The sequence below is a fragment of the Carassius auratus genome, unplaced genomic scaffold (assembly GCF_003368295.1).
Source record: "Carassius auratus strain Wakin unplaced genomic scaffold, ASM336829v1 scaf_tig00000295, whole genome shotgun sequence".
Lineage (NCBI taxonomy): Eukaryota > Metazoa > Chordata > Actinopteri > Cypriniformes > Cyprinidae > Carassius > Carassius auratus.
Window position 1 is genome coordinate 91,842 of NW_020523291.1, and position 14,085 is coordinate 105,926.

At 36.6% G+C, this 14,085-nt stretch overlaps 1 protein-coding gene across 1 annotated transcript; it reads right to left on the reverse strand.

Annotated features, from left to right (window-relative positions):
* Window positions 1-453: 453 nt before the first annotated feature.
* Window positions 454-13,211, reverse strand: LOC113068974 (secreted frizzled-related protein 5-like). The gene is made up of 3 exons (XM_026241937.1): window positions 12,132-13,211; window positions 7,208-7,285; window positions 454-1,155 (listed from the first exon to the last, which is right to left on the reverse strand). Exons 1-3 carry the CDS (start codon window positions 12,652-12,654, stop codon window positions 827-829), a joined length of 930 nt encoding a protein of 309 aa, XP_026097722.1. The 5' UTR covers window positions 12,655-13,211; the 3' UTR covers window positions 454-826.
* Window positions 13,212-14,085: the final 874 nt, after the last annotated feature.

Consider the following 14,085-nt stretch of genomic DNA (forward strand, 5'->3'; position numbering starts at 1 on the left):
AAACCATGTATGTATATTTGTAGCAATATATAATAGTTTTAGTAAAAAATAATGTTGCATAGTGTATAGAAAACATGAGAAGGACGAAACACCTCACCAGCCAAATTGCTTGAATGAGTCCAGAGTCTGTCATAAGCTTGGCTGATATGTTGAGCAGAGAAATGGTCCGAACTTGCTCACACGGTCACGGTTGAATTATTTGTTCTGCCGTCTTGACCAACACTTTACAATCCTTCATCTTTCTTACCTCCAACGATTCAAGCCACAGCTGGAGTTGTGGCCCATCTTGGTGCTAATGATCACGATTGTATCTCTGTAGTATATAATAAAACATTTTTATTCCTTATCTACAAAATAAAAGATACAAATAAAAATTACAAATTAAAAAAAAAAAACAGTTGGCGATATTTTTTTTGTTTTGTTTGTTTGTTTTAGTGGAATCTGGCCATTTAACTCAACGATGTGCTCATTAAGCTGGTGCACTCTTTAAAGCTCTTGTGCACAATTTTCTTTTTCTCACATTGATTGAAAGGGTTCTCCGAAAAGTCTCTTGTGCTCTGAATGAGGAAACCAGGAACATTTCACTAAAACATGCTTGAGCATCATAAATGTGCTGATTGCTTCATAAACAATAAATCTGATGTAGATACACTTGCCAACAAATTGTAGCTGTACTTGATGATGAATTAAGTCCTAAACAGTTTCCAAAAGCAATTTCTTGATTAATGAAATACATCTGTTCTAACTGTAGGAATTAGGCATGGATGTGGTCTCTGAGAGAGTTATTGGAAGACGCAGGGCCTGCTATAGACAAAAGAGTCATTGGTCACTGGAAGACCGTGTGATAAGTGGGACATTGATGAGACTTCATGTATTTAATGGCAAACTTGAGTTCCTTGCTCTTTTTGTCCCACTTGTGGATGGACATGAGCAGTAACTGCTGGTCCACCTTGCGGCCCATGATGAGGAAGCTGCTCCCAAGATTGTCCAGTTGCGAGCAGGGACAGTTTGCTCCATTCTTGATGTATAGAGTGAGCTTCTTCAAGTCTTTCTTCCTCAGTATTCCCATCTTCAGAACCTTCTTCTTCTTTTGTGCTGCGATGAGCTTGCGGTCACCTTTTTCCTTTTTCACCTCTTTAATTTTCATCTTGAGTGCTGTAGATGAAATATAGAAAGAAAGAGACTTAGAGCAGGTATTCCCATTGTTTTTTTTTTTTGTCAGCTGAACAGTAATTTTCAGTAATTTACAACTAGGGTGGCCATACTGTATGTGCCGTTCATATGGGAGACGTCCCAGCCAGGATTTTAATAATGCCTAAAATATCCAGGGTTTTGGCTATTTGCACTGTGCAGGTTGATCATTGTGTAACATTCATGAGAGCTATAAAGAGCAGAGCAGATGGCTCCTTATGCTTTCGAATCGCTTTCACGTGTTTTTTTTGTTCGTTTGACTTGAAGCATTGTGGCGCACTTAGTTTTTTAATTTTTTTATTTGTGCACAGCAATGTTTCAAGTCAATCAAAAGAACAAACACGTGCACATATTTGCATCGCTTCGATCGTTCCCTCTAGATCTCACATTCTCACACGCAGCCCCACGATTGGTCGATTATGTACAATACCTGCATGTTATTGGTAAAACTGCTCTTGATGTTTTAGGCAATATTAAAATCCTGGCTGGGACATGTCCCGTATGAAAGGCGCATATGGCCACCCTATTTACAACAGATTTGCATTTGATTAATAGTCACATGACATGCAGGTTAACAAGTTAAATATTTAACCTTTTTAGTGGTTTATTTTCATTGTTTTAATTTTAAAGGAGTTTATTTTTATTTTATATTTTTATAATTTAATAAATGATCAGCCTTTCATCATTTGTGAACCCCCTGCAGTTCTCTTGTCAACCCCAGTTTGGGAAATCAAATGTTTGTCATTCTCTTGTGTCAGATTCTTCAAAAACTTCTGTTTTTGTGTTCGACAGAAATACTAACAGTATACAGTTTGGAACAACATGAGGATGAGTAAATGATGACAGAATTTTCATTTATGAGTGAAATATCCCTTTAAAATCACCAAGGAAAGACCAGAGAGACTTTGTCGCCATTTAACTTTATCCATTGGAAAGAATGGGAAATTTTATATGGGACCTGTGGTCACACTCACGTTCTCCTGTATATTTCTGCTGTCTCAAGCAACAAGACCTTTCATAACAAGCACACAGGAAGAACCAAGGCTTTCCAGAATCCTGGAATAGTTTTCACCTCCCCAGAGGAGCATAATTTAAACATGGATGGCACTAACTGCACTCACCCAGGAGAGGATAGAGAGTAGAATGGAAAGTTTCAAAGACATGTGAACAGCGAACATCCCTTCAGTAGCCCGACCACATAAACCACCAAAATTTCTATAGCAAAAAAAATTAATTAATTTTAAAAAAATTAAAAAATTGGAAATACTGTAGGCCTATATTCATTTTCTTTTGGTATTGTTTATGTTGGGACCTCATTTCAAATGAATACAATATTTTTTTAGCACTATTTTATGGCTGTGGCTTTCCCAAAACTTTTTTTTCGCCTCAATTTTAAATGTTTTCAAATTATTAAATTGTTTTAAAATGTCATATGTAACTTTTCCTTATCAGGACTTAACTTATCTTCCTGTTATTTCTAATATATATATATATATATATATATATATATATATATATATATATATATATATATATATATAATTTAATTAATAAACATGATTTTAAACAATTTAATGGATTTAAACGATTAGAAACCAAACCTCTGTTTCAACACCCCCAACCCCCCCCCCTCCCCAAAAAAAAGAAAAGAAAGAAAGAAAAAAAGAACAGTGATCCACATTCTCAGGTTCTTTTGTTTCTATGTTGCATTTGATATTAAAGATGAAAATTGGAAGTAAAACCTGTAATTTGATGCTGCTGAGAACTATGCTGCAAGATTGTTGAGAGCACATTCATCAATGACATTTTTTTTTTATTCCCTGAAGCACCTGGAGTTTTTAAAAGCATTATCAGTGTAAGCTTTGCTCTTTTATCTACAATCATCAACATTCACGCTTCTCTGGAAGTGCCGGAATGTATATTTAAAGTGTTTCACCGATTTTAGTTCATCTGCATGGGGATGTTTGGTATTGGCATAAATATTATGTCAAATATTTATTACATTTTTAATATTTTTTTTATGACTAAATATGGTGTAAGTTCTTGCTTCAGTAGTAGGCATACTGTTACTGTGTCAGGACTCTCAAACAAACAAAAAATGTTGAAGTCTCCTATAGAGCCAAAGTGTTTATTTACACTTTTTGAAGAAGTCAGGATTCAAATCGCATGTCTCTCTTTATATACCATATGTGTTTAATGTATTTAAAAATATTTCACTATATAAATGCACACACACTTTAAGTCACAGCTAAGTAGAACTACAAAATAACTGTACCTGGCTAACTGTAGTTCAGTGGCATATGGGTTTTTTTCACTCTGATTCAGGTGATCTCTCATGACCTATAATGCTTGTGGGGACTGTTCAATATCGTAGTGCCGAAGACCACAAGAGCTGCTTTAAATTGCTGGCACTAGATCTGACAGCAGATGAAGGAAGGCAAGAAGGAAAAGTGTCACCCTGAGCATTTGCAGTCTTCTTTCAATAATTCTGAAATCAAACCTTGCCTATGTGTGCAAAGCCAGAGCCAAGCAATAGACTTGAATAGAGCTTTCGGGGCCAGTGGTTATCAATAGAGAACGTTAGAATTGGTAACATTTAGTCATGAAAATATTCTGAACTGGCAGGTAACATCAAAATAGTCAATGCACATTACTGTTTTGCATTATTATACAAAATTACTACTTTATTTTCTAACTGAAATGGATGACATTTTAACCTAGCCTGTGAAAGACATTAAAAACGATAGACCATTATAAACACTTAAGTCATTTTGGACAATTGAATAGCATTTATTAAGTTAGAAATTATATACAATTAGATGATTCTTGGTAATGCTCTAATTATTGCTGGCTTTTGTTCAACTCAAAGACCTGTCAGTGCAGGGCTGTGATGAATCTTTAAAGAGTCTCTATTTCTGCACTTTACCCTAATTAGGTATTCTTTATATAACGTGATTAAAAAACATTTGTCTCTGAGGCTGCCCAAAATCACAATTAGAGAGGGAAATAAAGTAAGTTAAAACCACTGAGGTCACAGATTCTTTTTTTCTTTTTTTATAATACGGCCGATATTCTGTTCTGTCGTAAAAGAAGTAGATCACTAGTTAGTCATTGTATTTTACTGTATTCACTGCAAATATTAAATAACAATCATTTGAAGGAATTTAATTACATAAAATATTTAATTTAGTATTTTTCCATTTATTGTGTGAGCCCCTGATAACTTTTCTGACGTAAATGGCTCTCACTAAAGAAGGAGAATGACAAATCACAATAAATTTATCACAATAAAATTTATCACAATAAAATTAAAATCAGCTGTGTTCAGAGCCAGTAATACACTCTAATGAAGAGTCTTCTCTACAGTGGTCTGCACATGCATAAACCCTTAACATATGACAAGTGTGTTACTGTCCAGACTGTGTTGATACACTGATTACTGCTACATTTTTAAAGGTGGCCATAACATCTGAGTAAGACTAATAGAGTGAACTATTAAACTTACAGTCATTATAAACTGTACAGCACTAGTCAACAAACAACAAGTCATGTGAGCAGGTACCAGTGCAATGACGTTAGATAAAGATCAGGGAAGAAATGTATCAAGTGGTAATATCCTGCCATGCATTATACTTTCAATATGCAAAGTGTTAGATCTCAAGAGCCATAAATAGTGGAATTTTTTAAACATTATAACTCATTTTGTGATGTCTGAACTTCGCTTTCTGACTATAATGTGTAAAATCTACAACATAGAACACTCAGACTACTACTAACAATATTTTCTAGTGTCATCTGGAAAATACATGCAAATCCAAGAGCAACAGGCCTGGCAGCCAAAGATAAGTCAGGTGTATGTGTGGCTTTACTGTGCTGTAATCCTCTGTTCTCTATAGGGAAGGCTTTCAATGAATTTTAACCTTGAAACTCTTTTATTCAATGCCAGAGACTCATTCTAAAGATTCACCTTTGACAGATCAATGGAGCTCTAGTCGGAATGCATCACTTTAAATGAACCATAAAGAACACAAAACTATTACAACAGGAATCTTCCAAAACCATTTAAAACTGGATGTCCTTTCATGCAAATTCATGTGTGTCTGTCCCATGCTTTGAAGTCTATTACCGTAATACAATGTTTTGTGGAATTTGATTCCTTTCTAACTGAATTCAAATTCTCTACTTTGAAAATGTGTGTATGTGTTGTTATTATGTTATGATACAGTCATGGACAAAAATATTGGCACCCTTGGTAAATATGATCAAAGAAGGCTATGAAAATTAATCTGCATTGTTAATCCTTTTGATCTTTAATAAAAATAAAAATCACAAAAATGTATCATTTCATTGGATAATAAAAATTTTAAATGGGGGGAAATATCATTATGAAATAAATGTTTTTCTCTAATACACATTGGCCATAATTAGCGACACCCTTTTATTCAATACTTTTTGAATCCTCCATTTGCCAGTTCAACAGGTCTACATTTTCTCCTATAATGCCTGATGAGGTAAGAGAACACCTGACAAGAGATCAGAGACCATTCCTTCATCCAGAATCACTCCAGACCCTTTAGATTCCCAGCTCCATGTTAGTGCTTCTTTTCTTCAGTTCATTCCTCTCATTTTCTATAGGGTTCAGGTCAGAGGACTGGAATGGCTATTGCAGAAGCTTGGTTTTGTGCTCAGTGTCCCATTTCTGTGTTGTTTTTTAGGTTTGTGTTTGGATTATTGTACGGCTGGAAGATCCAAACATGGCCCATTATAAGATTTCTAACATAGTCAGTCACTTACTGATTTTTATCTGTTGGTATTTGATAGAATCCATGATGCCATGTGTCTAAACAAGATGACAAGGACCTCCAGCAAAAATATAGGCCCACAACATAAAAAATACAGCAGTATATTTCATTGTACACATGGGGTACTTTTTATCTTTGTGTTCACCAAACCCATCTTTAGTGTTTGCTGCTAAAAAGCTCATTTTTAGTTTCATCTGATCATAGAAGCCAGTCCCATTTGAAGTTCCAGTCGTGTCTGATAACTGAATATGCTTTAGTTTGTTTTTGGATGAGCTAGGATAATTTTTTCTTGAAACCCTCTCAAACAACATGTGATGATATAGGTTCTGTTTGACACTTTTTTTAAAGGTTTTCTGAACCAGAAACTCAACTATTTTCTGCAATTCTCCAGCTGTGATACTTGGACAGTCTTTAGCCACTCAAACTGACCTCCTCACCATGCATTAGGACGATATAGACACACGTCATCTTTAAGGCAGTTTCGTAACATTTTATGTTGATTGGAAATTCTTAATTATTGTCCTGATGGTGGAAATGGGAATTTTCACTGGTCTAGCTCTTTCTTTTCTTTTGTGTGTGTGGGTGTGTGTGTGTGTACTTGTTTTTCTATTCTGGTGGGGACTTAAACCTGAATACACACAGACTCATGGGGACTCGTGTCATGGTGGGGACCTAATTTGAGGTCCCCATGGGTAAACAAGCTAATAAATTACACAGAATGAAGTTTCTTGGAAATCTAAAAATGCAGAAAGTTTCCTGTGAGGGTTAGGTTTAGGGGTAGGGTTGGTCTAGGGCGATAGACAATACGGTCTGTACAGTATTAAAACCATATGGAGAGTCCCCACAAGGATAGCTGACCAGACTGTGTGTGTGTGTGTGTGTGTTTTGATGCAGTTAAATATACTACTATATTAATATTAAATATACTATTGTGAATAGCTAATTTTATTATTATTATTAAAAATATATTCCTTTTCATTATTGCACAGTAATGTTAATGCAATTAACAGAACAACCTGTTTTTTTCTCATGAGGTAACCTTGTTATGTTCACCCTAAATATTAAAGTGCTCACTTTAACATGCTAGCAAACTGCAGACTTTCTCTCTTTTTTTTTCATCACATATTTTTATGTCATTATGAAGAGATCTTTCCTCTAGAGACAAGTTATTAAAGTTGTAAAATTGAATGTCTCAATAAAAGTTAATATCTTACCAAAATCACTGGCGCAGTAGTGCTCCATTATGGGGTCGGCTTTTAACTCATTGTCACAGGGTGGACACACTTTTGAAACTGCAGAGTAAAGAGAAAAGTTAGTGTCTTGAACATTTAGCCAAAACATTTTGATATTTAAAGAATACTGAAAGACTTGTTTGGGGGGAAATCTTTTGGGAAATCTAAAAATATTGCATACTTCAGGTAGTAACATCATAAATAACTCAGAAATATTATTTACCAATGAATAATTTAACCTGCCTGCATGTATGTTTGTCTAACAAACCGATAGTCCCGCCCCTAAACCTGTGCAGTTGGTTGATTCAGTGTTGCTGTTTCAGTCTAGTTGACATAGAACATGTTTTTTGCTGTTTACACTTTTGTGAAATCGCTTACAAATTGCTTACTTGTAGCTGTTAATTTGAGGTCAGCAGTAATGATACATGAGTTCAGTGAAAGATGTACTCAGTGAAGCCTATCGTTAGTTAACCACAGGAGACACACAAAAAACAAACAAAACATATTTACTATAATGATGAGATTATGTTGATTCTAAAACTCCTGGTTTCGTGCAGTTTCATTGGACTGCTGGACTCATGTGAGGGCAACAGGCCAGTGCTAATGGAGCTTAATCTGCAGCGTTTGGAGCCATGAGAGGGAGAGGTTTGACAGCTACTAGTTTTATTTTTTCACAGAGGAAGATTAAACTAGATTAAGACATTCAGTGATTCATCACCGTGAAATCATATCCCTACAGATCTTTAGTTTCACTAGTGTATTTCCAGTTCGACTGCATATCACTGGAACTGAGAAAATATTTTTGGCCTTTCCAAAACAGGATGTCTCAGGATAATATAGAAACCTGAATATTTCACACTCTTTGCAGACATACGAAGACGAATGCAGGGGTAAACTTTTAATAGGCCACTGTGAAAACATACTTCTCAGCAGTTTGACGGTGGAAATGTTCACTGGAACATGCAAACAGCTGTACGTGACCTTCTTGAAGCTGATAGTTATTTGCTGATCTTATTTTTAACTGTAAAGCTGTCACACACAGCGGGTGAAGCTACAGATGTTTATTGTGCCACCTACTGCAGTATCAACTTTCTGTTACTGTATAACACACATACTGTACACATATTTAGATATTTAGAATTTCACATTTATCAGTACAAAACAAAAATTATTATATTGAGTATTTTGCATTGTTTTCCTGTGATAAAATAAATAAGACACTATTAATTTATGTGAGAAGCAAATTTGGAAATTTTCTTATACCATATTGGCAAATATGAATAATAACTTTTAACCTAATAACTTTTATCTTCATCATTTTGCTTTGCACAGATGTGGATCTGATCTCTAAGGTGGTGAATATGATTTTATCATTCACTCAGAGCTGGTTCTCCCTCGAGCTCACAAAACAAAAGCATCTGGTAGCAAGAACTTACGTGGCTCATCTCCAGACTCCTCCTTACATGATAAAAACCAAGGGTCAAAGTTTATCACCTCAGCCTCAAGCACAACCATAGCACTAGATAATGAGGAGAAGGGTCATAGTTCACTAGGCTTCAGTGCACGGGTCATAGGGAGTTGAACCTGTCTGAAATTTTCAACCACCAATTGGACCCTGAGCAGAAATTCCCATACATTCAATATTCGGAAAGTCGGAGACATGGTGTGTTTGGTGAGTTGTGCACACTGAGTGTTGTTGGGGAAACTTTGTTTCATTCTTGCAGCCTGCAAACTGCATACTTGAAACTGAAATGTCTTATTTGCACTCCAGAGCGATTTATTCTGTTTTGCAGGGTGGCTCACTGGCAGGATGCCTGGTGGAAACAGAGCCAAAGCATGTGTCAGGAGACTGAGAAAGGGTAAATCTGCAAACCGAGTTTCTGCAATAAGTGCCAATTCTGAGACTGAGTGATATCAGAGCAATACTGTTTTTTTTTTTAATCTATTCCCTAAATTTTCTGTTGAATTCCTTCTCATGTTCATTGAAACGTGAAAGGAATCAACAGAGCTACTTCTGAAAGAAAACTTTGAACATGCTGCTTAATCCTAAACTGTTTTATGCAATGTAAAACCTGTTGCCAGGTAACCTAAAAAAAAGTAGTTCATGTAGTACCATGTAATTCAAGTGTTTTTTTTTTTTTTTGTTTTTTTTTTTGTAGCCATGACTTTAAAGCATGCTGCTTTAATATACCCACATTGAGATATTTTTACAGGAGTAAATATTGATAACTGGCCCTGGTCTTCTTTATTACTGAAAAGAACTTGACTAAAACTCATCACAAAACACTTTTCACAGTTTGTCATTGTGGATATACCAGTGCATTGCAAGTCCTCACAGTTTTCTTAGAGAGACTTCCTACATGTGTTTCCGTGTCTGAACGATTTCTGCATCGCTGACTTTCTGTATCACAGTTTATGAGGGAAATGTTCAGTTTAAACTATGCACAGGTCATCATTTTATGGCTCATTTGGACCCTTGAAGTTATGAGCATCAACACTTTGGACATTAATCATTACATTACATAATCCAAACATTAATCAGGATAAAAAAAAATGTATGCTGTGATTTATGTCTATTTAAATGAGCTGTGATCGGAGTCAGAGACAGATTTACATGTTTCTTTGAATCGCCCCTTAGCAGCAGCGCCTCTGCATTCACCAGAATCTTGCAATCAATGGAATACACATTCACTCTAATCTGAATCGCTAAATTTGTTTTATCCTGAACTTATTACGTCTGGCTGTGGCTCGAAATCAAATGTTTCAGTCCTGCTCTTATAATAAAATGTAATCCTCTCTGTATTTATAATTTATAACCCACCAGTGTCACCAAGAAAAGCTGCAAAAATAATGATTTTCAGACAGTTTCTACAGAAACTCCCCTTAACAAATAGCCTTTGCCAAACACACCATTGGTTGAACCAATATGCAGAGACAACTAGAAGTTGTCTCTGCATATTAAACTGTAGAATATTATACAAATTTTTTTTTTTTACATTTTTACATTTTCCATAAAAAAACTGACATGCTTCAAGTTTAAACTGAATCAAATGTTATAATCACAGAGTTTAAGCATGAAATATGTCACTTTTTATGGGTAATGTTAAAATATGTCCATATTTTCAGAGGAGCCAGTGTGGTTGTTTTTGTTTTGCTATTTGTCTGTTAAGAGAAAGTCTTATATTTGTTAAATGGACAATAATATTTAAAGAGGTATTTTGCTTCAATGTCCAGTGTGATTTACTTGAATGCATCATTTACATCAGTCTCCAGAAACAGCCCGTGATGCATGTCTGTGGCTCTGGTTGTGGACGGGCTACGTCCCAGGATTTCACCTCAAACCACAGGGGAAAAAACAGCTCTTTGAGTCCCCGGTCTGCTGGAGCTGACGGATGCAGGCCGGAGCGACTGGCCATGTCAAGCGAGGGTTTTGTACTGTTATGTTATCTCTAGAGTCCTGTTTCACGTCCATGTGCACACCAAAACACACATGACTGGAAACGCTTGGCTGCGAGCTACTTTCCCATCCAGCTGTGATGTGGATAGCACATTTCACTAAGTTCTGCAAGTTTTCTAGCTTTCAGTTTTCAGTATCATGTCATTTCAGAATGGCTATGGTTTGTAATTGATATTGTCTCAAAGGTCCCACTCTTTCTGTACTTGCTCTTGAGTTTGCTGCAATTTTAAGGAGCTTATTTTTCCAACAGAAGCCAAGCTTAGAAGTATGAAAAGTGTTGTGGAGTCACATTTTTTTCAAAAGCCTCTTTTTTTTCTTATTTAAGAACATTTTAATCAATCAAATCTTAGTAGAGAAAAGAGATGCTGTGTGCATGTTTACACAAACATTTATTTGGAGACATATCACAGACATATCATAGTTTTATATTCTGTTTAACATATGAATGAAAATTCATTAGATACTATTTGGCAATAGTCCAACTGTTATGTTAGTTTTTTTTCTTCTATATTTATATATGTCTAAGAAAAGCTGTTACATGATTCATGTAAAATTTTGTTTTTAATTAATTTTGTATACAGCATATGATACATTCATATTTTTCTCATTGTTTTGTACAGGGAAATTTTTGCATCACTTGTTGAACTTTTTTTTATAATTATACTTTACAAATGATTCAGAAAATAAACACTTATTTAAAGATTTATTTTAAGCTTTTTATGTTTTATTATTATTATTATTTAGTTACATTTTTATTTATCTTTTTAATAGTCTATTGTCCTGTTTGTGTGATTCAACACCATCCTCAAACTCTCCTGAACACTAGAGACACTCCCACTTCTCCTCTCTTTTCCTTTCTCTGTCTATTACTATAGTCCTTCTCATCTCAGTGAGACAAAGTAATGTACAACTTTGCAGACTAATTAGTGATCCAAAGGGTATGGCTGCATGGCTAATTGGAAACGTAAATGCATAAAGAGAGAGAAGCATGGCGCAGCAGGAATGCTCCTCTCCACATTCCGCATGAGATGTTTGCTTTAGATAGTGATAGCTTTTCTGTCCTTCCAAGAGCTTTCCTTAATTTTACTTTCTCAAGAGCCTCAGGCTAAATAGAGCAAGAGGAAATCCACCAATGGGCCTTATTGTATAGATCTATGGAGATTTAATGATTATAATTTTTAAACGAAAAGGAGAGTTTTTGGAATCGGCAAGAATGAAGCACTGATGCTTGTTATAGTGCATACAAATGTTTCATTAAGAAACAATGCTTAAGTAAGATTGACATGAAGAAATATAACTATATATAATGCTGTTAAAATAAGATTTTTTTTTTCCTAATTTATTTATGCAAAATCTAATGAAATGTAACCTGTTGAAATGCAATTCTGCCTTTCAATGAATCAATCAATACCACCTGAATCACTAATACAATGTTCTTATAGGTCCTACCTGGAGTCTGAGTGGAATGACCCACAGAGAACTGCATAGGAATGCACAGATCATTGTCGATGGGAAACTTCTCGCACTGTAGCATCTCTGGCCAGGGAAAGCCATAGGTCTCCATGACTGGAGCGCAGCTGTCCCGCACCGCCTCGCACAGAGAGCGGCAGGGGTAGATGGGCCGGTCCAGGCACACTGGAGCAAAAAGTGAGCAGAGGAACACCTGGGTGTCAGCATGGCATCGCTTTGCCAGGAGGGGCACCCAGCTGCCTGCCTGATGCTTGACCTCAGGCATGGTCTCGTGGTCAAGCAGGTTTGGCAGACGCATCTTTTTGTAGCCCACGTTGTAGCAGAGCCGCAGGTCGGCTGGAATATCCACACATTGTGGCTGCTTGGCATAGAAGCGGCCATTGGGGTAATTGTCCTGCCAGCTGTAGTAGTCGTACTCCTCTGCCGAAGCTGCTGAGGTGAGCAGAACCAGCGTCAGGGTCACAGCCTGGGTCAGAGACACCTGCCTCTTCTGCTCTGCCATGCTTTTAAAGTCCTGGTGTAATTCAGAAGAGGAATTGGGGGAAGTGGTTCAAAAGATGAATTTTAATCCTTTTTTTTGTGTGTGTGTTTAAAAACAAAAAGGACAAAAAGTGTTGGGTTTTCCCTCGTTCTCGAGTCTGGTTGTCCTGCAGTTTAATGCAAACTCCTGGTAGCAGGCAGTAGTGGCAGATCTCAGAGCCCAGCTCTTCTCTAGTTTGACTCAAGTGCACATAGTATATAAAAGCCAGTGGACTCAGGGCCCTATGAGCTGACAACCCCTGAGTAAATCTTGCCTGCACACCTCCCACTGGTTTCCCCTGTCCACTGTAAGCCCCGCCCCCATCCCGGCCACAGCCAACTGCTGTGCAGTGGGCGGCACCCCCGCGGCCCACCCCCCTCGCAGACACTTCTACAGGCAGACCACGCGCTGTTCTGCAGCACAATGTGTGCGTGGAGTGCGCTGGGCTCATTCAGTTTCTTTTTAGCTCTGAGAACACACACACATTTTTCACACATATCTTCTGCCCAGGCCTTTGACATTCCACTGTATTGGGAAATAATCAGAAAGCAAAAAAGGTTCATCTACAGGTGGTCAGGGCTTTTGGGCCATGCTGCTTGAGATATGCTAATGTTGCCGCTGGATGTGAATAGAAACCGAGTTTCTCTCTGTCTCCTTCTATCATTCACTGTCACACTCTGGGGCCCAAAATTCAACCCACAGCCACCCAGCAGCAGGGGGCCTTACTGCCATATTACAGCCGCCCAAATTGAGAAACCTTACTGACAGCTCTTTATCTATCAGCTCAGGATTTATACTTGATATTTTACAGAATACGCATATTGGTTTGCTTTTTTATTGTCATTGTTAGAAAAAGCAACTATATAGCTAGATAAATAGATAGTTTAGCTTTTTCTTGCTTCATATATATATATATATATATATATATATATATATATATATATATATATATATATATATATATATATATATATATATATATAAAGCCTAGTTTTGATAAGTTATCTTTAGACATTAGTGCAGTGTAGAGAAGAAGGAAACAGGCCAAGAATAGTGCATCAGATGGGCTGCATACAAACAACACAGCAAGCAGTGGTTACAGTAAATCTAGAAAGCTAACAGAATGTGGTTAGAAGGCTCTCTGATTGTTTACTTGGAGTTTTACAAGCTGACAGAAGATGTCAGTGTTTTATATAAGACAGCAAATGCTGCAAAAAATACAGAAGTACTTTATTTTCTTAGAAAGTCTGTTGAAATTTTGTCTGATAGGCCTCCATAGTTGGTTCTTTACAAAGTTCATAACATTTTTCAGCCAGGACAGATCTCTTTGGGACTGAACTATAATTCTCTCTGTCTCTCTCTCTCTCTAGAATTGGAAACTCATTCAGTCCTGTTTAGTGTTGCCCAGATTGT

Bases quoted from the DNA above. Each gene is read 5' to 3' on its own strand.
- LOC113068974 (XM_026241937.1), bottom strand. From the start codon at position 12,654: ATGGCAGAGCAGAAGAGGCAGGTGTCTCTGACCCAGGCTGTGACCCTG. The intron at 7,286-12,131 runs GTAGGACCTATA...TTTACTCTGCAG, and splicing joins TCATTCCACTCAGACTCCAG to TTTCAAAAGTGTGTCCACCC. The intron at 1,156-7,207 runs GTAAGATATTAA...TTTCATCTACAG, and splicing joins CTACTGCGCCAGTGATTTTG to CACTCAAGATGAAAATTAAA.